Source organism: Pezoporus occidentalis, unplaced genomic scaffold (genome assembly GCF_034315485.1).
Source record: "Pezoporus occidentalis ecotype Australia unplaced genomic scaffold, CSIRO_AGI_Poc_V1 ctg168, whole genome shotgun sequence".
NCBI classification, from domain to species: domain Eukaryota; kingdom Metazoa; phylum Chordata; class Aves; order Psittaciformes; family Psittacidae; genus Pezoporus; species Pezoporus occidentalis.
In genome coordinates this window covers 1,068,068-1,093,978 of record NW_026913510.1, presented here as the reverse complement: position 1 = coordinate 1,093,978, position 25,911 = coordinate 1,068,068, and the positions used below count along the sequence as shown (strand labels likewise).

At 39.2% G+C, this 25,911-nt stretch overlaps 1 protein-coding gene and 1 long non-coding RNA gene across 3 annotated transcripts in view; both read right to left on the bottom strand.

Moving 5' to 3' along the window:
• LOC134161009 (uncharacterized) overlaps nt 1-25,911 on the bottom strand; it is a 379,533-nt gene that overhangs the window by 72,917 nt on the left and 280,705 nt on the right. The window lies entirely within an intron of this gene.
• MAEA (macrophage erythroblast attacher, E3 ubiquitin ligase) overlaps nt 1-25,911 on the bottom strand; it is a 52,363-nt gene that overhangs the window by 1,893 nt on the left and 24,559 nt on the right. For both annotated transcript variants that reach the window (XM_062613521.1, XM_062613522.1), the window contains exons 4-7: nt 12,282-12,404; nt 9,223-9,299; nt 2,895-3,003; nt 626-759 (exon numbers count right to left, since the gene is read on the bottom strand). In XM_062613521.1, the coding sequence (XP_062469505.1) occupies nt 626-759; nt 2,895-3,003; nt 9,223-9,299; nt 12,282-12,404 (443 nt within the window). The remainder of the gene's footprint in view (nt 1-625; nt 760-2,894; nt 3,004-9,222; nt 9,300-12,281; nt 12,405-25,911) is intronic.

Below are 25,911 nucleotides of genomic sequence, written 5' to 3'. Positions count from 1 at the left end.
ACAACCAACACAGAATGCTACAATGGTTAATGAGAGGCACTGGAAAAAGTGAACTATGGCAATACAGCCTAGGCTAGAGAATACACAGGACCATTTAACCCAAGTTTAAAGTGTATATATAAGAATCAAGTGCTTCAAGGAACAAAAGTGAGCAACAAGTGTCCGGCACCCTCTACAGGTAAAATTCCTGACTTAGAACACTTCAGTTACACCAGTCATCTACACCAGAGTGTGTAGCAATTCCAACTAAGTTTCAGAAGATGCAGAATGTATTAAAATATTGACATGAACCCAGGGTAAATTTGTGTGTAAGTGCTTAAAATAATAATTCTGCCCCATCTCACTAACCTGTGCAGATACATTCACTAACTTCAGGCATATGGAAATACAACCTACTACGCAAGCACAATGTAAATGTCACCTTAATTTTGGTTTGGGCTTTTCTTAAGCCATTTATTATACTCTCCCCTTAATTAAGTGGAGAGACTAGTTCAGAATCCATTTAAACAACTCAAAAATATTCAAGTGTCACATTTCCTCTTTGAGCTCTCTGAACAGAAGCCATAGAACAAAAAACCCACTATGTTCTTTTGCACTGGACAGTAATACGTGCATTAAAGGATACGGTGTTTTTATAGCTGAAAGGCCTGCCTGGAGTGTTATAGTAAAAACAGAATTGTTTCCCAGCTGATGTAGTCTGTAGTTATCATATCTAAACTGCTGGATCAGCATTCTCCATCGAGCGGGGTCCAAGAGATCCTGTTAAAAAACAACACAACTATAAGTTGTTTTCAATGTAATTGTTCCAAGGGAGAACAGCTTGGGAGTGGTGAATTGTGCCAAACCCACTAGACTGAATCCATCACAAACCAGAAGTATACATACTAATGCATGGAAATGTACTTGTTTCGGAAGTACCTTTTAACATTATTTTACTGGAAACACAGTTTAAATCAAGTATTATTTAAAATAGCTGGTTTACTAGTCAGTCTTCTCTCTGCCATCTACCAAGTATCCTAACTAAGGGATGCAAACCCTGGTAAGGCTATTTCTTGCATTTAGCTTTCTAGAATGCTGGCCTGCTTATAGAGCAACACCAGCATTGTGGAATGTCTCCTCTGTAGCCTCTGAAGCATCAACACTGAGCAGTCAGAAGTGTTTCTTATCTCAAATCAAGCTAATTCTGCAGATACCTCTTTGTAATATCTACTGTTTGCAGAATTCTGTAAGGTAAAAAGCACCACTTCAGCCACCAGCCTGCACGTCTGTCTGCTCTATGACCTTCCCCATCTAAGGCCAGAATGTTCCCGGAGTTCCAGGATGAAGCTTTTGTTCTGACCTCAAGGCAATTCTTGAGAAGGTTGAACAGACAGAGCCTACAACAGAGCCATAATAAAGAGATATAAAGAAAGTACTATTAATGATTGAGAAAAGCCTGTGATTAGGGTCCTAGATGATGGAACACAAAAGTAGCAGCTTACTAAGAGTCCAATTGGAATAATTCCAGCCACAGCTACTTAAACTTGTTCACAGGATAGCAAAAGAAGCTATTTTCTCTTGATGCAACATTAAATATGGTTTCCTTAAAGTACTAAAGGATAGGTAATGAGGTAGAGAAGCTTCTATTCATTGATTATAGGAGACACTTCTTCCCTTGGATTAATAAAAATCAACTAGTTAGAGATACGATCTGACAAACTTGCTCACAGACTTAGAAGTTATTTTACTTAAAGCCATTCTAAGAAGCCATTTATGCACAGAACTCCTAGTCAGCCTAACAAAGGCATTTCCAAACTAGCATGCAGTTTATGTAGGTAACTGAGGACCCAAAACATAACTTCAATAAACTTGAAACATTCAAGTACAATCCATAAAAGTAGCAGGGAATTTGTTCCAATTGTATGGCTGTATGTGAGACAATACTTGCTTTTCTCCTTGACCTCCCTCTGAAACATTCTGTTCATACTTAGAACAGAATACAGGGGTTTTATTTCTGACTATTTCTAATTACTAAAACAAACTCTGTCTTAAACGCAGTCTAACTCATCTATGCTTTATGCTTGTAACTCACATCAGATGTAGAACCCATAATACCAGGATCCTTCCAGGACTCCAGGAATTTCACATTAATTCTGTGGTTTGGTTTTTGTCTGTTTTGTTAAACCATTGATTTCATCATCAATTGTTTAACAAACATTTATACTGGCATTGCCACATATTGGCTTGGCATTTCACAGGATTCTTGTCTACCTTCTGTCTCCAATGCCAAGGTAAAAAAACCCAAGTCAATTGGCACATAACCACAGAACAAAGTCAAAATCCATGGAAACAGTTACGACCTATGAATTTTGCTTGATTCAAGTTTAGATATAGATATTACTGTTAATATCTACATTAATTTGTATAATCCAAATAAATGAGCAAACTTTTAAGCATCAAAAATACTGCTTTCAGAGCATTCAAATCATCTTTCCTTTCTTCATCCCAAAAGAAGTAGAATTAAGGACTGCTGCTAGTGTACGAAGGACACAGCCGAGTATCTTGAACAGAACTGATTTTCTTTGTACTTCCCCATCTTCCACCTCTTACTGTATATTAGTTTATCATGCTTCCAGTCCCACAGATCTTTACTACTGGGCTTGTGGTAAACCTAGGTTGGTGTGTATCTGTGTTACTATTAAGATCCAGCTAAAACACCACAAATACTACCCGGATTGATGTACAGGCAAGGACTGGTTATTACAGTTAAGGACTATTATAAAGGTGGATTTTAGAAAGTACTTGGAACAATAATTTGATCTGTAGATTATCAGTTTATTTTCCTGTCAGGAAAAAGCACTGCAACCTATATTTTATTATTCTGCTGTACCACTGAGTTTCAAACAGAACATTACCTTATAGGGGGAGATATGAGTGTCTGAAGGAAAGGCCAACATTCCCATCACTTGTCGAACCTCATCCAGCTGGCTTCCCTCAGCCTGACTGAAATGCTTTCTTGCATGTCTGAAATACAGAATTTATACCTTTATTAGACAGCCTTGTTCCTAAAGCAAGGAAGTTTACATAATTATGTAAGATTTCAGAGAAAACTCTAGATTCTGCTCTCAATACATGAACTCCAAGAGGTGATGCATTTGAATGGCTTGAAAAAGTACACCCTGCAAATGTGAATACAAGAATGACTGAGAATTCCCAGTTATACACTGTAATTTCTAGAAACCAGAGCTTACTGTAGCATGAAGTCTTACCTCACCTACATCCAGGATGACAGATCTACAATTATTAGAAGAAATGCGTCTGCTTACGCAAGCTCAACGTATCACATTTATTCCTTTGGCATCCACTTCCAAGTGAGAGAAATGCAGTCTGATAATCAGCTATTCCAAACCATTAAACATTAAGAACGTTCAAATATCTACCTTGTTTACACTGACATTTGAGAGAATGTTTACTTTTGAAGGAATGATTTAGTCTTTTCATAGGCTAGAAAGCACTATCACTTTCTGTGCAGACTACAAGGAATTGCAAGGTAATGTGGTTGAAAACACCTTAAGAGTAAATTTTTTTTTGCCAGGGAAATAAAAACCTTAAGTAGAACTTCAGAACAAGCTTTTGTACTTTAAAGCACACTGACTGTAGCACATATACGCAAAGCTTAAAACTTGGAGACTTGAAAGAAGTGACAGAATTCCCAGAAACTTAAAGTAAAAATACAAATTTTCATGGTTTTCAGGAAATTAATACTAAGAAACCAGAGAATTCTCATCAGATTATAAAGATATTCAGCTACTTTAAAACCCTGCCTGGAAGACTCCCCCACCTAGTCTTCAAGATCACCAGTTTTCAAGGTGCAGTTTAAGTGTGCAGGAATACCCTTTAGCCTTTAAACTGGATGATTAGTTCAGCATTTGTGCTGAAGTTCCTGTTTTCAGTGGTGCACAGATATTGCACAGTAGACTGAGCATAGAACTAGTGCTATATTGAACTTCTAGCATTGCTTTAGTGTAGAAAACTCTCGTGATGCTGTATTTTCTCCACAGTTTGCATTATGGGGAAGATACCAAGTTATGTCTTAAGAGCTTTGGTGTTTCTTCTTATAAAGAGTCTTTTTAAACTTACAAATTACTTTTAGGAATATACAGGTTTTTCCAATTGCCCATTTCATGTATTGAATTAAAGAAATAAAGTCATCGCCCCCCCCCCCCAATTCTGTGTTCTACTAAGTACACTTAGGTCATCAATACCATGAGAACAGTCTCTTTAGCAGTGTTTCAGTACTCCTACTTCCTCTCCCACCCAAACCAGGAAACAATGGAAGTTATGTAGGACAGACTGTTTCCACCCAACTTCCTATTTCGGGTGAGCAATTCAGGAATGTAAATATTGTTCCCCAGGTGATTACTGTTATGAGAGCAGAAGTACAAAACCCATGGCCTGAGAGGAGAGACTTGGCAGCCTGGACATACTGGGAGAAAGCTAAAGTAAGTGCTAGTGCAGAGCTGCAGGTGAAAGCAAGAGCTATTTAGAAGAAAGCTGAGGCAAAGCAGAAAGTTCAGACCTACCAGTAAAGCAAAAGGATGGAGAAGAAGAAAAATCAGTTAAGATTAATTATCACTGTGCACTTGTGCTCTGTTATGTTAAAACTAAGCAGATGTTTAGTTCTGCACCAGCCTTGTGGTCCCACTTCCCACCAGGCCTTCACAGTTTGCTCTTAGAGACAGCATTCCAACAATATGACCCACTTTTTTGCAGGAAGACCCTGAGCTGCAACCGGCAAATACTGCCCACACTTACTCCACATGTTCAGGAAGAGCTAGAATCAACATTGATGTTGTGTATGTATGATATATAATCCCTGTGTGCTAACTGTTCAAAGGAGAAACACCCAGAAAGCCAGCGTTTCCATCATTTGTACAGTACGGAACACTGGGATGTGGTGGCCATTTTGGGGTCAGCCAGAAGGAATTAAGTCTTCTAAAGAGACCTTCTGTTAGTCTTCATTTTCTGACTTTCCCTTCCACCTATGCCCCTTAAGACAATAAGCCTATTTTCCCCACAAGGCCTGCCATGCCAGTGTCTGAACTTCATCCTCCGAGTGCCAGCACATATAAATTAATATGCAAGAGTACCCTTAAAAGAGAAGCACGTTCATTAATTCATAGCACTCTGGAGTCATTTTTAGATTGGGAAGCAAGAAACAGCACTATGTGAGTACTGGTGAATGCACAACGTTTAGAGAACACCTTATTTGCCATCATGCCATTATTCATCCATTCTCTTTTCATTCAGCTATTTCCATCACTTTGGGCAAGCGCTGTGTTCTTGGAGGCATGTATGATCCTTAAAATGTTTATTTACCATGTTTTAACCACCATTAGCACACAGTAGTCAGTATGGCCAGAGCCAGGAGACCATCACTAAACCACAGAATTCTTTTGACAGATCAAATTAATAGGCAGAAATAGTTTTTTCTCCAAATCCCAAACCGATTCTGTAAACTCTGTGGGGACAAAGTCCATCATCTTTTGTTTGAAACGGCTGTCCCTCCATGTACCCCATGTGGGTACGGCAGGCATATTGCACTTGACAAATCCAAGAGTGAAAGGATATTTATGAAGACTTGATTTACAGTTCACTGTCTACTAAAGGTACATTAAACTGTTAATAAAGTGTAAGTTGCACTGTATGGTTATAGCTACGTATGCCTGAATGTAAGAATGAACCTATTTATCAGGAAGTAGCAATAACTGAACACAAGTATGAGGTGTTATCAAGAAAGGACTTGTTCTTCTGCTCAGCCTTTTGACTGACTCCAGAATGCCTTTATCTCAGGGACCATTATGACTACCAGAAAAATTTGTACTCAGCGTGCTCAGAAGTTTTCTTTCTATACTCCTGCCAAACCCCATGCCCCAGCCCACAACAAACTGTTTATTCAGCCTTATAGAAGTTTACCAAGATGAACAGACTGTGGCAACCTTTTCTTATCCCCATGCACCATCAGCTATATTTATTCCTTTTGTCCTTTATAACCAAGAACAAGAAGTGCACAGGGTGTTTTGTTAAGCGTTTAGCTAAGAACTCCGTGTATCTCTGGCATCCCATAAAAGCAAAGTAGTAGAATGCTGTCAGATTTCCCAGGATGAAATTAGTGAGAGCCCCGACTGTGTGAAATTAGTGTCATCAGTCATTCATTGTTACTCTAATAAGTATGAGCTTTACAAGAAAGACCTAAGGAGACTGTGGGAGTTAAAACCGAATGATACAAGGCAAAACCTTTGATGCACTGAAGCTTAAGATACTTCTTCTTTGTAGTCAAGGAATAGTTTTCGTACATTCTTGAAACTCGCACTTTCAAGACCACTCTGATGAGCTACCTTAGAGGAAGCTCTGTTTGTACTCCTATTCTAAAATGCTACAGAAATTCAAACGCTCACTTAGCGAGATGTATGCTTTTAAAGCTCACATTAATTCTAACCTAAAAGCAATGTGTCACTTTAGGGGTTCTCAGCAGGCAGCAAGCAAAGCTTTCAAACTTATTTAAACACCAGCTGCGTTTCAACAAAATGTCAGTTCTCTGAGTTCCACTCGTACAGGAAACTACTTGGTAAACAGCCTCTTTCTCTGCTTTCTAATGGATGCCTGACCTATTTATTGCGCCACGGACACAATGCTGAAAGAATCCTGCTGCAGGCACTTAACAGAAGCAAGCTAATAAAAACACAAGTTGCAACAGTTTGCTAGAAGCAATGAGATTTATGCTACACCTTCCCCAAATATATTCCTTTTTCCATTACATATTCATTTTGAAGCAAAGGAGAATAGTAAAATCTAACATTTTAGAGCCGTATTATTTAAGGAAAGTGTTGAGATTTTGAACTCTGAATGTACCTATTTATCAAAACTCACCCTGATAAAAGGAGTGGATTGAGATACAGAACTTCTGTGGCTCCTTTTCATTTTACAAGTCATTATGAAGTCAAGGCAGCATTGTTATGACTGGCAATTTATAATTGCTGAGTACAAGATGTATGTCAACCCTGAATTTCAATAGGTATATGCAATATATATGCTTCACCCCTAACAACATTGAATATCTTATGCCTATTTGCAATGTAGATGGGGCTGTAATTTTTAAACCTCAGAGACCATGACAGCACAAGTTATTCTGCACCAGGAGTGCTTGGTCCTCTTGAGGGTTGACAACTTGCAAATTTTAACAGTTCCAGTGTGGAAAAGGGATCAGAGGGAAACAAATATCCAGTAGCAACAATAAACCTTATCTGCTTTGTCCTAGTTCTCAGCCTATCACCTTATTTCAGCTCTATGTGTGCCCTCTGCTTTCCAACCTACATCAGGAAGCTGCCACTCAAAGAAAACAGTTTTCAGAGCATGGGCTACTCATTGTTAAGACACATGACTGCACATTTGGCAGAGAAGTAAACTTAGCAGAGAATGAGGCTAAAGGCACAAAGGCACAGTATCCGTTGGCTATAAAGAACACTGTGGACTTCAGAAGATAGATAATGTCATTGAGTGCCTTTCATCCTTTTCATAAGTACCTGACAAGTCCTTAGGACTTGAGAACTCCATCAAAGGGTAGCTGCACATCTCTAAAAGCCAGCATGTAGGTGTTTGGGTTTTTAATTATTAACATTAAAATTAGCTACAGTTTATCAGATTGCACATTTGCATTGGCTGGGATCAAACCAATGATTTAGGTCCAAGTAGGGCAAAGTAGGAATGATACAAGTTAGGGAGCAACATATTTGAATGCAATTAGAAATAAGCAACTGAAAATAAGCCGAAAACTTCAGGTGAGTAATTCTGGGAGTGGTGGTAGTATTAGACTGGCCTTTCCACATGCTTCTTTTAACTTCCTTTATTCTTGTTTTAAATAACTCTGGCGCCCATTGTATTCAAGAAAAGTTATGTGGTTTGCCCTGCAAAAGTTTCTACATCTAAAACTTGGGAATGAGCTAGAATGCTTTCAGCCTGTGCTCATGTTATGATAAATTATGTTTTCTATAGCTTTGTGCTCCTGACCAGCACAGAACTTTGCCATAAATACAAGCTCCTTCCTGCTGGTTTCAATTTCTGGAGCACCTACTATGGTTTCTAAAGGCAGGAAGACTTGAAACTCCCTTAACATAAAGATTATCAGAAGTGTTAAGCAGCAACAGTGCGATCACCAGAATGTACCAGCAAAGCTTCAGTTCTGGCTGTAAAGCTTGTCATTTCTCCAGAAATTTAAGTCTTCTTAAAACAGAACCTGCTGTGAGTTCCTCCCTCCCTTGTCCATGTGTAAGCTGCCACCTGCAGCATACTTTGTGGTGCTGGCAAGATCACCGCTTATCAGAATTATCGACACACTTTACAGTCCCACTATCAGAATTCCATTCAGTTCAGCAGAACTGGTTTCCTGTGTTATCCTGCTACATTACTGCAACACCTTAAATCAGGATCACTACCTTTAAAGCATAATACCAGCACATGAAGCAATTTATAAGTATTGCCATAAAGGTTGTCTTGTAGTTGAAGTCAGCCAGTGATGAGGTCTAATTCATACCACCTTGAGAAGAAAGTAAAACTGCTCAAATTAGCCCTCAGTGAACTAGCTCAAAAGAGGTGAAAATGGATATTGAACTCGTTTCTTCATTTTGGTCCAGGGAGAGGGAGTAGTGGGAATAACAGAACACAGCTCGCTGGTCTCACAGACATGACAATAGAGAACTCCATTCAATACAAAAGGTGAACCTGACCTAAAGCACAACTTACAGAACAAAAAGTTTATTGAAGATAGTAAAACAGAAGACGACTCAGTAAAAATTGAAATGTTAAACTTTAGATGGGTGTTTCATTAACCTATTAGTATTTTGCAATTAAAACTTGAGTTCTTATGAGAAGTGAGCTGCTCCTCTTGGAAACTGGATAAGGGTAAATGTGGTCATTACATTGTATGCCACAAGAAAATACCATTATTTTATAAAAGTAAGAAGATACCAAATTTCAATGACAACTAAAGTTTGTCAAAAGGTGCATTTGTGGAATGACACCTGGCCTTAAGAAGAAAATGCAATCCCAGCTTAAATCCAAAGACTGATTACAACACTAGTAAGATCCATTACAGGAGTGGGGCTTCTGGGTGCTGCAACATGTTTCTAATGAAGCATGATACCGTCTTGTTAAGAACATGCTTTGGTAAGCGCCCTGATTTCATACCTCACAGCATCCAGTCTCTTGTTCTGTCGAATGAGTTCGATGAACTCCTGAATCCTTAGGCTGAACTCCAGACAGCTCTGAGAGTAAAGACAAGACAGGGTTTTAGATGGTGCCAAAACTGCACTGCAAAGTATGTTAAATACCACATGTGCACAACAAAAAAAAAAAGAAAGCATTAATAACATGCAACCTTGTTTGCTTGCTTTTAGGCATTCATGCAATTGAAATGCTGTCTCTGTGGAGAAGACATCAGCCCAGAATTCCCTAAAAGCAAACAAAAATCTCCTCTTTCCCTCCTTCAAAACTCCAGTCTTTAGCAGGGATAAACTTTTTCCTAATGACTACAAGCATCGTTACCTGAGATGCAAGTGAGCGTAAGCAACTGGTTTCTTACTTTCTTACAACTTAAAGTAGTAGATTCAACACAAGTTCAGGGCTATGTGATAACTTAAATAAGAGGTCTACCCAAAGACTGCAAGGAAGAAACAAGTCTGAACACTACTTTGAAAGTCCCCAATATTAACAACAGCCAGCACAGAGCTCACATTGCTGCAATCTCCTCCCTCCTTTTCTTCAGAAACTTCTATCCCGCTCTTGTTGGCAAAGATCTAAAAAGCCATGCTGGAAACAAGTCTCAAACAAGAAAACCAAGTGGCATTTACCTGTTTCTTTTGGAAAAAGGTAAAATGTGAAGCCTAATGAAGCTGACAGTGTCCCTTTAAATCAAATTCCATCACCAGTTCACAAAATCTATAAACCAGCTTGGAATATGTGGAATTAAAAAGATTGTCCCCCCCCAAAGAACAAGTTGCTATGCTTCTTTATAGGGACACAGTCAACTCTTTTAATACCTTAAGAAAACAATGACAACCCAAAGTCCTCCGAATCTAGAGAGGAGTTGTATTCCCCGAGTTATCAGGCTCCATTCGGGAAGTGTTTTTTATTTCCCCATGCTTCTAATGAACAGTTGCCTTTTGTTTATTGTCCATCAGCACAGTAATATCAAAATTCCTCAGTGACTTCGACAGGAATTTGAGCAACTCCAAATCTATCAGTTAACTGCTTGGGGGGACTACTGCACACCCTGCAACAAACAGTTTCTTTTCAGATTTGAAATGTAACCCATTTGAACGTAAAAATGATGCATTCTGTGCATAGATGTTAAGATATATACGTTTAAGGAACAGAAAGCAAACTGTTTTCTAGCTATGCATTTTCCTCATGTTTAGGAAAGCCCATGTTTAGCAGAGAATAAGAATTTATTATTTTAAATTTTCAAACAGGACTATCGTAAAATACTGTTACTCAATCTACACAAACCCACACAGAGAATTTTAGTTCAGTTTGTTTCTATGACAAAACCAATCAAGCTTTTAATTGTTAATGATACTAAATCCTAGGGCTTATTATTTCATTAAGATATTTCAACAGCAAAAAACCCCACCGCATCCCAAAACCATCTTCAGAGACTGTGTTTTGTTTTTATAAACCTTGAAGTAAGCTGCAAGCCAATGGCTATATGGGCTCTGCAGACAAGTAACTAAAGAGCCCTAGACAATCAGGTGATGCATACACCTCAACTTCGTGTATCTTCAAACAATTCCACAGCACGTATTCACAGCTTACACAGCTCACATCTGTAGAGACCGTAAGTCTGTAAATGCTCTCCCAGGCCAACATACCATTTAATTTTTAGCTTAGGCTTGCATTAAGGTGGTGGCTGGGATTTTAGAACATTAACACTGATGAGTAGCTAAGCAACCAGAAACAGAAGAATTGTTCATTTGTGTTGCAAAAAAGAAGCATAGTGATTTCTCCTCTTCTAACGCTGATCTCTCACAACTTCAGTTTTGGTTTTCGCTTGGCTTAGGAAAAAAAAAATAAATTAGGGCTTGCAGAAATATTTTTATTGTTTTACAAAAAGAGGGATGGGGAGGATGTTCCTTATTTATTATTCATTGAAGATTTGGTGATGAAAAAGATGTTCAGATTTTCTTTCTTATATTACTTAATATATTAAAGATTACACAAGGGGGATTTTTTAGCAATATAATTATGCAGTAGTTACATACCAATTCTGGTTTTCCTTTAAAGGCTTCCATAACAAGATCATCACTGTCTTTAGAGTAATCACTGGTCGATTTACTTTTGCATCCCATCTTCAGTTCATTCTCATTTTGGCGCCCCTGAGTGACAGAGAATGTCACTCTTTGCTTATTATTAACAGCACTTGAACACTTTTTAGTTAAAGAAAGCGCTTAGCTTAAAAAGATCAGACACAAACGCTGTTGAGGGAGGCAGGGATTTTGGTTAATATCAGTTAAAAACAGATTTCTGCAAGCCCTATGGAAGACTACAGCATGGTTTGAAAGGCACAATTTAAGAGACAAGGGAATTTAAACCCACTACGTCGGAACAAGTAGGCAGCATGTTCAGGTCATGGTATTCAGTGGCTAGAGAAAGACCTACCGTGTTTATTACTTGATTACACTCTGCTGTTATTCTTGGAAAAGCATTTCAGTAATAGTTTCTCACACAAAATTAGTTCTTTCCTCAAGTTCTATTTTCTTATATGCAACACTTAAATACTAAGGCAAAAAACTATATGAAATACCTTTCAATGTTAAGCATGTGGACACTGGTTTACCATTAAATATCTTCATGTATAAGCTGAGTTATATTCTCAGCAGGATGCAAAGAATCATAAATGTAAGTTCACATGCACAAGACACTGCATACTTCAGCATTTACACGTGTAAGTCACACTGAAACCAGCTGAATGTTATTAGTTTATTTGAGCACAATTTGTTGAGACAACACTTGCACCCATAAAATCACCTGCGCCCAGCTTCAGGTTTGGCATTTGCATGAGCTAGTGTAGCTCCATCAACCTATGTCTTCTTAAAAGGAAAGTATTGTACTTACTGTCCTTACTCTTATACAAGGCCTCATTCAAGACCTATAATTTAAACCAAATTGACCACATCAAATATCCAAGTAGTTTAGAAAACACTTAGAAAACAATTTAAGCAAAACATGAACATGTTATATTTTCATACCTTCATTTTTCTAAGCCTGGATTTGTTATCATGACACCAAGCCAAGCAAGTCATCGTCTCTTGTCTTTCCAATGACTCTTCCACTTCTTTAGCAGTCAAAAACATCTCAATATTTACCAAGTCCTTCAAAAACAGAAAGAAAGCAAGTCTTATTAAATTGCACTGATACTTTACACAGCAATCAACTGTTCAACAGAACTAGAATAGAGATACAAAAGACTGAGACCTCTGGCTTTTAGGACAGCTCTTGACAAAACATTGCAGTGTATTTTAAAGACTGCATCTCCATGCACTGAAATATTCCAGAAGTGACATAGCAACAATATTCTTCTGAGTCTATTTATAAAACAGAATGTGAGAAAACAAAGATTAAACCTAGGAGCTCTGCACAAAGTGACCAGATCCCACCATCACTTCTGTGCGGTTCACACACAGGAGTACTGGGTTTCCTCAAAGCTTGGCTGACTACCTCAATCCAACCATGACAATCTCGTAACATTTGCTCAAGCGAGCAAGAACTATATAAAAGAGGAGAATCTAATTCTACTTCACCTAGACATCTACAACTATTGAGTTTTAGTTGAAGTCTAATATTGGAAAAGCGTATGAGATCAGGCTAGGTTTATCAGAACAGAACCAAACAGGCCACATGTATACAAATGCAGCACAAGTTACAGCTTTTACTAAGGACTGCTCTGGTATGCCTTGAAAGTGAGTTTAAAAGGAAAATATTAAGAATATTTAGCTGCATTTTATAGATTGCATGATCATAACAAAACCATGACACCATCAAAAGAATAAAGAGCCTCACACAGCTCTAATGGTGGTGTTATCAAATCCAAGTAAGTCAGAGCTAAGGCAGTTCCAAGTTGATAGAACAAAATTAAAACTGGACTTCCACTGATACTCCCATCCCCTTAAGGATATGAAAAAATACTAATTTTACCAATGTGCTGGCAAAATGGATTGAAAGAACGCCAAGCTTATTCTATAACAGGAATATCTCTCTATATAAAGTTTTTCTACAAGACCATGAGAGTAATCTTCCTTTTTGGTAGTCTGAAGTTTTTCTGATGATATGCTTAAGTGGAAAAAAAGTGCGTTACTCCCCTGTGTGCGATAAGGTGGCCGTATAAAAACCCCTCCTGTCTATATAACTCATCTGTATAAGTAATCTAACATATAATGCAGCCATATTCATTACCTTGCTTGCATATTTTCCTTACAGCTGCTGAATGGAAAGACAATTCAATTTAAGTTAAAAATAATACCACTGCATCTCCTCAAGCCTACTTGAGCTGTATGTCCTCTTGATGAACAGCATTTGTTTTTATACCAAATTAACACAAAAGCATTTTCTTCTACATTAAAACCAGGACTGGATATGGTAGGCAGAAACAAATCACTGGTTTCATCCCATTTGTTAGCTTTTTATAGTTTAAGCTTCATCAGAAAAAAATAAAGCAGCATAAGGCAGCATTTGTTTTAAGTCGATGAGCTGGTGAGAGAAGCCTAACTCCACGCATCTATCAATCAGATGTTAGCATAGCAATCTTCAGTGATGAGCAAAAAGGTTGTAGCTGCTGCTGAGGCAGACAAAACTCTTAAATAAAAAGAGAACCTCTACATTCCTGCTGAAAATTTCAACTAAAAAAAGGTTCTATTTGATGCAGAAATGCAAATTAGATTTGCAGTTGCCAAAAGAAGTCAAAGCTTGGCAGCCGTCTCTATTAAATAGACAAGATGTATCCAGAAAACAGAGGAGAACATTTTTAACTAAAAGAGTTTCTTTCAGAACTAACAATCACATTTGAACTGCACCAATAAATAGGATTTTATTCTCTGTTGACTGGAAAGTTAAGGAACAATATAAAGAAAGCATTAAGAAATCATTTGTAGAGTCAGAAATAGCTTTTGCATTTAATAAAAAATTAGTCAGAAGTCTGAATCATGCACATCAACAGAAGAAAAATACTGACACACATTAGGCAATAGGCATCTAAAAAACCCACACGTGCTCTTATCACCCAAGTTTTTTTGATCTGATCATGCTTTCCTATCTTCCTTTTTCAGTGGTGCCTACTCTTGATGCTTCTCCATGGTATACTGCATTAGCTAGGACTAATGAAATAGAAGAAAGGAGTAACAGGATTATTTGACTTTATGAAAACCAGCACAGCTCTTCTGCACAGCCAGCATTGGAGTACTACTTGTCTACCACATCTTGCATGAATAGGAACCAGTTAACAGCCTCAGAACTATCTACATAGGTCCCAGTCAGAAGAGTCCCTATTAAGACCCTAATGCTGAATAGTTTTCTGAAGGTATTCTGCAATTCAGAGTTGTATAGGCTGTACAGAAATACTGTCTCAGTTCCCAAAACAGCATTAAGATTTAATATGCTGCTATGAAGAGCCTCTCTTATATAATTTGTTTACATATAATATTGAGCAAATGTAAATACACACTTTTAGAGACATATTGCCACCGGTTCTGCAGGTGGAGAAAAAGCTGAAGCAGGGAATCTGTTGCCTGACACAGCATTCAGCAGCATGGCAAACGTTTTCTGACTTGTATATAAATTAAAAAGCAATTCTGAGGTCTTTAATAACCGTCTTTTGCAACACTGTAAAGTCCTGCCTCATTTCACAACTTCAGTTTTCACACTGTAAAAGTGATTGCTATACTTGACTTCCAGTACTGCTGAAGTACAGGAGAACCCTATGCTGCACATGGGAGTGTTTCAGTATTGTTACTGAAACTTTTACCACAGACTTCCCAGCCTCCTGTGCATCGCCATGGATGTTTTGCCTAAGTTACTTTGCCTTAACTTGCTTACCACTGCAGAATACCTGACCCTAGGTAGGAGGGCTGATTAACAACACTTAGGCAGGCTTCTACAGTTGTAATAACAAATAGTTTCAAATGGCTCAAGGAGGAGAACTCTGTCCTTAAGTAATACTGACAATTACCCAGGTAGTAAGAGGGGGCACACAGCATAAGTATTCTTCCTTCTAGTACAAGCAAGGAAGTACCACCTAGACTTTATCATTTCTGCTTAAAAAAAAAGCCTACTGGACTACAGTGAACTAAGCTTCCCTTCTATTCAACAGTCACTAACCAGGTATCAGAAGGCCAACTATTCAAGCACTGGATGAACTTTATCATAAACTAACTATTTAATTACATTACAATGGTGCAAGCCTTAGAGAAAAGCATTTACTATTACAGAAAGCTACTGCACATGAAGGCTGAAGACACTCAAAGGAAATCAGAGTGACTTATTTAAACTAAGAATACATCTATCCATCACTCTGATCTGCCTGATTTACATATATAGAGCTTTTAAAATATCACTGCTGCTTTTAAGCTGCAAGTGCCTCCAGGGAGGGAAGTTACCAACCCTATCATTCTGCACACAACTCCAATTATTGAGGTATAAAATACTACAAAGAATGAGGATTCCTTTATCATGATGATTACTACAGATATACTTCTGAACAACACAGAGTTAGAAGAAAAGTGGTAGTATTTCCACATATTTACAGGGATTCTGTAAATACAAACAAACCAGAGTCTTGCTAAAACCAGCAAGTGCCTACCAAACTTGTTCACCTTTCTTCTTTGGTAGGACTTGTGCAACTCCTGATAAAATGCTCAAGTATTTGGAAGACGTCAAGCAAATTTTATTCCCTCCCTACAAAACTAAATCACATCTCAGTAGTCAAAGTATGATGTCCAAGTTCAGCAACAATAACTTAACCCAAGTGGTTTGGTTTAGTCACATTCTAGAAGTGACCTCTTCAAACATAGAATTTATGAGTGCCCCTGGGATGCCTTCAGAAAGATCCAACTTTCCTTTTAGAAATCAGACATACATAGAAGCATTACATCTGTTTTCTTTTTTGAAGTTAAACATCCTTAAATCGTAACTACACCCCAAGCAAATTGAAGTTTTTCACTTACATTACAATCATTCATTGGTTTCACAGCCATAACTAAAAGACAGCAATACATAGATTAATATGGGAGGTAGAGTTTTATTTCAGAGCAGGTAAAAATTCAAACTTCACTACAAACAGGTTTTAAAGAGTCAACAATGATTTTGTGTCCAAGAGGTAAGAGTGCTTCGATTAGTCTGTTCCCAAATGTAAAAACTCAAACTCTTCAATATTCAGTTTCAGATCTAGATTTGTGGCTTTAAATTCACCAAGACAACCGCTCCTATGTTTTAGCACCAGTTAAACAGCAACTTTGCATTTGATCCTGTCAAAAAATGACTTCAGAATCATGTAATAGTTAGGGTTGGAAAGAACCTTCATATCATCTAACCCCAACCACCTGCCATGGGCAAGGACACCTCGCCCTAGACCACGTCACCCAAGGCTCTGTCCAACCTGGCCTTGAATACTGCCAGGGATGGAGCATTCGCCACTTCTCCGGGCAACCCACTCCAGTGCCTCAGCACTCTCACAGTAAAGAACTTCTTGCTTAAGAAGAATAAAAGCATCATTTCTCTAGTAGCCATACAGCCTTCACTCAAAGTTTATGTAGTGTTCATGCAAGGGGTTTAATTTATGTAACGTATTTTACTGTTTGAAGCAGTCAGGTCAAGTCATTCCTCTCCATCAGCCTCCACTCTGCATATGTATATGTACTTTTTTTTAATGGCATCTCTAGCCACAACTCTGGAAAGCTGTCAAAATTAATGCCTGATAAAATCCCTTATAATTCACATGAACATTTCTGGCTTAAAATATAACCCAGCATATTTCACATATGAAATGTGAATCTAACAAGGCACAGAATCAGAGATGAGTAGCAAAACATGAAATACTTGATACTTTCAAATCCCCCCATGAACTATCCTCAAAACAAGATAATTCATCAAAAAGAAAAATGAGGCTTAAGACAAGCTAAAAAAAAATTACTCAGGTGGAAAAAGGCAGCATTTTGTAGAGAAGAAAGCTTCCTTAGTGGGAAAAACCCCAACAGTAATAAAATTGGTTATTTGTTGTATAAAATAGGTGATTCACAATATCATAAAATGCTGTTTATGTATTTCTGAAGATGTAAATTGTCTATTTTTAATTGCTTACTTACATCAATACAGAACTGAAAATAGGCCAGCATGCCTCAAGCGTTCAGTGGCTTGCTGCCAAGAGTACGTACCAGAGACAGCTTTAATAAGATTGACTATCTATACATATTACATCCGTAAGAGCAGTACCTTCGTATTACAAAAGGCTTTGCTGATGCACTTGGACATCCACTAGCATGGTAAGCATTCATTTAAACTCTTTGTATATAACTACAGTAAACACTGACTTGGACAACTTTAAAACAAATTTAAAAAACACTGTGTTAAGCTTTCAGTGACTACTCGCATACTATATACTGCACACCCCCAATCTGCAACATACCCTTCAATGGAATTTACTTCTATACAAATGGAATAGAAATGTAATAATGAACAGTTACAAACAAAAAGGTCAAATTAATCTTCTATATTAGTTTAAAATTTCCTGTGATCAATAGAGAGTAAATCCAGGGATCATCTAGAAGCCATGCTTACGCTCCATCCCTGACAGTGTTCAAGGCCAGGTTGGAAAGGGCTTGGAGCAAGCTGATGTAGTAGAAGGTGTCCCTGCCCATGGCAGGGGTTTGGAACTGGATGAGCTTTAAGGACCCTTCCAACCCAAACCTTTCTATTATTATCATTACACAGTTGGGGAAGAAGGCAGACTCAAGGAGGTTGACAACAGCACCATCTGGGAAAGCATATTTTTACAGTGGGAAAACAGCAAAAAAAGACATAGAGTTGGCAGGCACAGGAAGACTGGAAAACACCACAGTAACACTGCCTACCTGAAAACGTGCAGGTGAAAAGTCAGCAAAATAGGCTTGGACTGCAGTAAAATGAATTGTCACCCAATTCCCCTACCCCTACACAGGGGAGGAATAAAAAGGTGCTGGTTACAACAGTTCCTTCAAAATCAATGCGAAGTCTCTGTAAACTGCTTGAGATTGAAGGGAAACCCAAATTAAGAAAGCAATGGTATAGGTGGTGACTACAGCAACGCCAGTTACTTAAGATCAGTTAAAGTGAGGCATAACTAACATTGAAGCTTCCTTACTCTGCTCATAAAAAAAAGTCTGAAGTTCATTAAGCTACTATTAAGTATTATAATGCTACACACATTAACAGGATTACAGAGAAAATAAACAGCGTAATTGACAGAATGTCCTACTCAAAAGCCAGCTGCAGAGCTAGCTGTTAGGAAAAAAGCAAAGACAGACAGCCAAACCACAGATTCATCAACAGAAGAGCCAGAAAAGTTATTGTCTACAGAGTAAACACAGTATCCCATGGTGTACACAGCTCAGCTTTCACATGAGAGCATCTTCCATGGCCTCTGTGTAGCACAGATCCTCTGGTTTTACCTGGCTATTTTTAAAGCACCCCAGTATCACAGTATGCTAGAGATTGGAAGGGACCTCAAAAGATCATCTAGTCCAATCCCCCTGCCAGAGCAGGAACACCTAGATAAGGTTACACAGGAATGTGTCCAGGCGGGTTTTGAATGTCTCCAGGGAAGGAGACTCCACAACCTCCCTGGGCAGCCTGTTCCAGTGTTCCGTCACCCTCACTGAGAAGAAGTTTCTTCTCAAGTTTAAGTGGAACCTCGTGTTCCAGTTTGTACCCATTACCCCTTGTCCTATCATTGTTTGCCACTGAGTAGAGCCTGGCTCCGTCCTCGTGGCACTCCCCCTTTATATATTTATAGACACTAATAAGGTCACCCCTCAGTCTCCTCTTCTCCAAACTATAGAGACCCAGCTCCCTCAGTCTTTCCTCATAAGGGAGATGCTCCACTCCCTTAATCATCTTAGTTGCCCTGCGCTGGACTCTCTCCAGCAGCTCCCTGTCCTTCTTGAACTGAGGGGCCCAGAACTGGACACAATATTCCAGATGCAGTCTCACCAGGGCAGAGTAGAGGGGAAGGAGGACCTCTCTCGACCTACTAACCACCCCCCTTCTAATATACCCCAGGATGCCATTGGCCTTCTTGGCCACAAGGGCACAGTGTTGGCTCATGGTCATCCTGTCATCCACTAGGACCCCCAGGTCCCTCTCCCCTACACTGCTCTCTAACAGGTCATTCCCCAACCTATACTGGAACCTGGGGTTGTTCCTGCCCAGATACAGGACTCTACGCTTTCCCTTGTTATATTTCATCAAGTTACTCCCTGCCCACCTCTCCAGCCTGTCCAGGTCTCGCTGGATGGCAGCACAGCCTTCTGGCGTGTCAGCCACTCCTCCCAGCTTAGTGTCATCAGCAAACTTGCTGATAGTACACTCAATTCCCTCATCTAAATCATTGATGAATATATTAAATAATACCGGTCCCAGTACTGACCCTTGAGGCACTCCACTAGTTACAGGCCTCCAACTAGACTCAGCCCCATAGACTACAACTCTCTGGCTTCTCTCCTTCAGCCAGTTCGCAGTCCACCTCACTACCTGATCATCCAGTCCACACTTCCTCAATTTAGCCGTGAGGATACTGTGGGAGACTGTGTCAAATGCTTTGCTGAAGTCAAGGTAGACCACATCCACCGCTCTGCCATCATCCATCCACCGTGTTATTTCCTCATAAAAGGCTAAGAGATTGGTCAAACATGATTTCCCCTTGGTGAAGCCATGTTGACTGCCCCTCATAACCCTCTTATCCTTGATATGCCTTAAGATGGCACCAAGGATAAGGTGTCCCATCACTTTCCCAGGGATGGAGGTGAGGCTGAGTGGTCTATAGTTACCCGGGTCCTCCTTCTTGCCCTTTTTGAAGACTGGAGTGACATTTGCTTTCCTCCAGTCCTCAGGCACCTCTCCCATTTCCCAAGACTTGGTAAAGATGATGGAGAGCGGTCTAGCAATGACTTCCGCCAGTTCCCTCAGCACCCATGGGTGCATCCCATCTGGACCCATGGATTTATGGATGTCCAGATTGCTCAACTGGTCTCTAACCCATTCCTCATCGACTAAGGCAAACCGCTCCGTTGACCTGACTTCATCTAAGGTCTCAGGGCTACAGGGCTCTTCAGGACTGCCTGCAGCAGAGTAGACAGAGACAAAGAAGGCATTCAGTAACTCTGCCATCTCTGTATCTTCTGTCCCCAGGGCACCCATCCCGTTCATCAGTGGGCCTACGTTGCCTCTGGTGTTAGTTTTATCTGCCATGTATGTGAAAAAGCTCTTTTTGCTGTCCTTGACCCTTCTCGCCAGGTTTAATTCTAAGGAGGCCTTAGTCATCCTAGCTGCCTTCCTACATCCTCTAGCAGCAGCCTTATATTCCTCCCAAGTGGCCAGCCCCTCCTTCCATGACCTGTAAACTCTCCTCTTCCACTTGAGGAAGTTACACTGACTGATTATCTGTAAGAACACTCTCTTTAACATGAGACAATACTGGTGGTACTTTTAGTAATTGGTTCTAGCAACTAAATCATGTTCTAATCTTGTGTTTGATTTCAAACTTCAATTTGATTCCAAACTTCAATTTTTTTACTTATGATTCCATGTACTGTTTCATCCCTAAGCCTTTCTGCACTAGACAAAATTCTTTGGTATATGACTTCTGTTCTCATACCAAGCAAAAGCACTCATCCCTTCCATTTTCCAGTCACCTTCTCCCCTCAGTTTTTCCAACAGCTTTTCTAAGGTGTGGTCACCAAAACTATACATATTGTGCTATTGACTGCTCCAGTGCCAAATAAAAAGACACATTTCACCCGCCTCCTGTTACTGATGGCACATAAGTCATTTCAGTTGAGCCCTGCAGTGAGGGCTAGCACTTAGGTTGCTTATTAGCAAGCTGCTTTCCCAGTGCATTCCCTACTCCTGCCTCAGCAATTTTAGTAGCTCAGCAAATGGCTGCATCTTACCCTGCAGTACATTATACTGTACTAAGTACAGTAATAAATGACTACACTGGGGTAGTGCGACAAAGCCTCTAAAGCTAAAGATGCATCACTGGGCAGGAAAAAAAAAGCCTCTAGTTTCAGCTCTACCATCTTCTGTCACAGCCTCTTTGAGGAGAGGAAAGACAACTGATCTTTTGCCAGTAGAGAATGAGCCCTGCAGCTTTTGTCCAAGCAGAATCAGTCTGTTATTAGCAGCTACACACCTTCCCTGACAAAGTTAACTCCTGTCATGTAGCATAGTAGTAAGTGTTAAATGTCAAGTAACGTTTCTGCTTTGAAGGAACGTCTGGCAGGAGGAATGTACTATTGAGAAAAATCTGAGATGCAACTGAAGCCAAACCTATATGTAGGCAATCTACAAGTGATAACACCATTCTCCCTTTACATAACATTTCAACTCTATCTTCCTTGAATCACCGTTTTTCAATATATTAGCTCTGTTACGATACACTGCAGGTAATCCATTTTGTCTAAAAGGACTGAAAAAAAAAAGATATTGAACATCACAGCACACTTCAGGTTGTCGGCTTTTGAAGTGTCAAATGATCTCTAATGAGAAAGTTTGTTATTCTGCATTGATCTTGACTATTCCACATTTACATAATTCTAATTCCCAAAGATGCTCGAGACAAACTGCAGATGTAAGGCTGTTCAAGAATTACAGCACTTTGAAATTCAGATGAACACACCAAACATTCATTATACCAATCTAGGGAAAGTTGCCATGCCTACGGTAGGAACAGCCAAAACACATTTAAAGGAGTTTCGGAGTCACTCATCTATGGCTTAGTGCTGTGAGGTAGCTAGAAACAGTACAAGTTAATATCCTAGCACCTTTAAGTCGTGCCAGTTTAGAAGCTCCTTTATACAGTCTTCTCAAACATCTATGTGGGAACAGCAAGTCCTAAGAAAGGGACACAAATAGACAAAAAGACACCTTTTGCCATTCAGCTGGCATTTAGAAAGTCTTGTCTATGTTCTGCATGACACTAAGGCAAAGAATACAGCCAAGCAGTATGCTGAATATTATTTACCTATTTGAAATTGAAGTGTTATGAATATAAACTTGTCTTGATGAATTAATTTAATACACATTTGTGTGTTTGCCTACAAGCCATTCTTGGACTACATGTCTTAACAAGGAAGACTTCTAAGGGTACACTGCTATGATTGTTCAGAAGCACTTATTCAGCTTTTAAGACCATACAGATTCCTTCATTCAAGCTTATATTCTTCTTAACATTGACATGGATTTCTTACTGAAGTAATCACGTACTACTGAAATCCATCCTGCACAAGTATTGAAAGTTTACGGATCCAATGGTATGTCAAACAAAGCACATGCTTATTTCTTCCATGCATTATACTACTATAGGTCTGCTGTGGTGATAGTCTGTACATTCAAAGTAGAACACAGCTCTAGCAGGGTTAAAATTCAATGGAACATAGATGAGTCTCCAAAAACACAGAAGCAGTATCTTATGTGCACACATCTGCCTGCAGTTGTCAACATACACTGACAAGAGAACACTTTAATCCTGCACATCCCTCAGAGCAATAACACCAGCTCACAAACATAAGACACGTTCAATCCAGAGGGACAGGCAAACACAACCAGCTTCTTCAATATAGTACTTTCCTTAAAAATCCAAGCAGTTATGTGTTCAATACCATCTGCTCTGCTGTCAGCAGCCAGGAGGAGAGCTTCAGAGAGACGTAAGGAAACCTAACCTATCATGTTTTGATTAGAGTAGCATTCTTAGTGAGCATTTTTCATTCACTTTTTGAGTTAAGACTTAATACTGTTCCTGTTTGTGCAGATCACTTTCCATCTCCCATTTTTTGGGACAGTCATCAAGCAGGAATGGTTATTCCAGGAAAAGATGACTTCAAAAATGGTAGCTTTAAGACTTTTGTCCCATAACAGGCAAAGAAATCATTCAGCAGTATTGTACTGAGATTTTAGCTGAAGGGTCCATTTCAGTGTTGAACACTTTCATAAAGCAAGGAAAAAACCTTTAATTTTGGGACTGCGAAAAGGAACAATGACATAGAATAACACAGAGATTGGTTACTTGGTTAAGAGCCATGCAGCTTAAAGAATTCAAGTTTCTCTTATTCCAAAGGAGATCAGGTAAGATTTCATGCCTTTCCACAACAAAATTAAGACAATGGAACACAAATTTGTTACAAGTATCTTTCCAAAGACTCAGGCTAATCCATTCAAAATGCTTTGCAGTTATGAAAACTGAAGCCATATTTATGCAGTAGGAATAAGAGAAAGAATTGGACCAAACTAGACGATAATCAGCTGTGTGACTACTATTCCTTTTATTTATACTAATCAAAATTAATATATATTCACTCTAGCAGTTTGAAAGATAATGAACTATTTTCAGAATGGCTTTGCAGTATTCTCTAGGGAATAACTGTTACTACAGAGTTAGAGGAAAATTGCTCAAGAAGGAAAACCACTGAAAAAATTGAAGCTGTTAACTCCTACTTGAGGAAAAGTTACCATTTTAGGCCTGCTGTCAGTTGATTTAATGCTATTTGAAGTGTCAAGTAAGCCCTTCAGCATGATCACTAAGGCAAGGACATATTTTGTACTAAAATAAGACAATTTACAGCATAAGAGACTGACAGGTTCAGAAGCCGGGCTTGTTTTCAATCATACAGGTAAAAATCACTGTGGGCATTACATAATTAGGCAAAGAACACACCTCAGAAACAGCAAACCAAGCGCTACATGCCTGATTATAGAACTTACCTACAAACAAGAACCAAATTCCTACTGGAACACCATATTTCCAAAGCTAGATTTGCCTATCAATTAATGGCACAGAAATGAGATAGCATTTAATGTAGCAGAACATGGAGTAGCAAAGTTAATTAACAGACAACCCTGCCAGCTAGCTGAATATATGTATCTGCAGATGAAAATACTCATTTTGATACTGGTTTTGCACTCCAGGGTCATAATAGAGTCAAAATAAGACCATTAGTAAATATAACAAGCTGATACTGATGAGCTTAATTTGTAATGCAGTAACAAAAACTTAACACCTAGTTTGTAGCTTCAGCCCAAACTGGTTTTCACATCATTAGGTAGCCAGAAGACATCAAGAGGAAAAAAAAAAAAGAAGTCTACAGTAGAATCCATATTTACTTTGGCACACACATGACATCTCTGTCCTTGACTGTCAGCTCTTATTTTAATATTACTCACATTTTGGTTTACTTTCTCAAGCAGCATTACATTTCTTTAAAGACATATCACACACATTTTATGTCTGTAGTTTATTTTTTATATTGCCCTATAACGTTATGTTTTATATATGCCATATGCCAGAAGTTATTCCTAACCTGAGCTAGTTCATAACTCTTTAAGCTTCCCCACAACTTCTTGCACCCAGTAGTTTTCATTGCTGTTTGCTTCCTAGGTTATAAACAGCTTTTAAGCCCTTACCCTTCTACTAAAAGAATCCAAGAATATCATTCCTGTGAAGGTGGTTAATTTAGAAAGCAGATTAGAATCTCTCACAGCCCATCAATAACTATTAGAACTGGACACTACGGTGTATAGTTGATCTTTGAGCAAACTGCCATGTATTGCTGGCACGCATATGAATGATTTAATGGTTTGGTCACTGAAACTAAATGCTTTCTAAACTGTTTTCACCCATGAAGTAACCTTTGCAGCTCTGCAGCTCTCTTTGCATTCAGAAGCCACGCAAAGAACTTAAAACAAGCAGGCTGAGACTTGCTCCCAGGACTGGTCTAACAGCTACTGGAAGATGCTAACCTAAGATCCACAAGCTGCAACTGAAATAAGAGCAGTTTCCCTCAGCCTCTTCAAATAGTGGCCAAGGGTGCTTTTAGCCACTTAGCCCGCAATCATAGAAACAGAATCACAGAATGGTTGAGATTGGGACCTCCTGAGGTTTTGTAGTCCCCTTGCTCAAAGCAGGCTCATCCACAGCAGGTTACACAGGACCTTTCCCAGTCCAATCTGGGGTTTAAGTATCTCCAAATACAGGAAGGCTTCACGCTCCCAGCGTGTCCACTGGGGAGCCCAGAACTAGATACAGCACTCCAGAAGGGTATCACTGGTTCCAAGCCGAGGGGATGGATAACCACTGCTACTGATGCCCATCCCAGTGCAAGCCAGAGTACTGCTGAGTCTTTGCTGCCACAAGAGAACACTGCTAGGTCACACTCAACTTGTCTACCAGCCAGAGGTGAGGCTGGTGAACAAGTAGAGAAAACCCCCCAACCTTTCTTTCAGGTTCCTACCTAGGTTATAGTGCCTACCCAGTAACAATATAGTCTTGATATATAAGAAAAATGAAAATCAGGCAATAGACATGACCAGGTTCACTATACAGCAATGTGCTTCTGAACCCTGCAGTGGTGGAGACATTTATCAAAATGACAGTTGAGACTACAGTAAACAGAAAGATTAGTTTGGACCAGAGAATACTACCACAGTATTTTGTAATCTGTACAGCAAAGTTACATTACTGAACATTAAGAGGATATTTCAATGCTCATGTCCTTCAGCAAGAAAGGAACAAGAAGAAACACAGAAGTTGTCCTATTACACCAGCAAACACACAGATTCTGCATAATAAGTAAGTCTCATTAC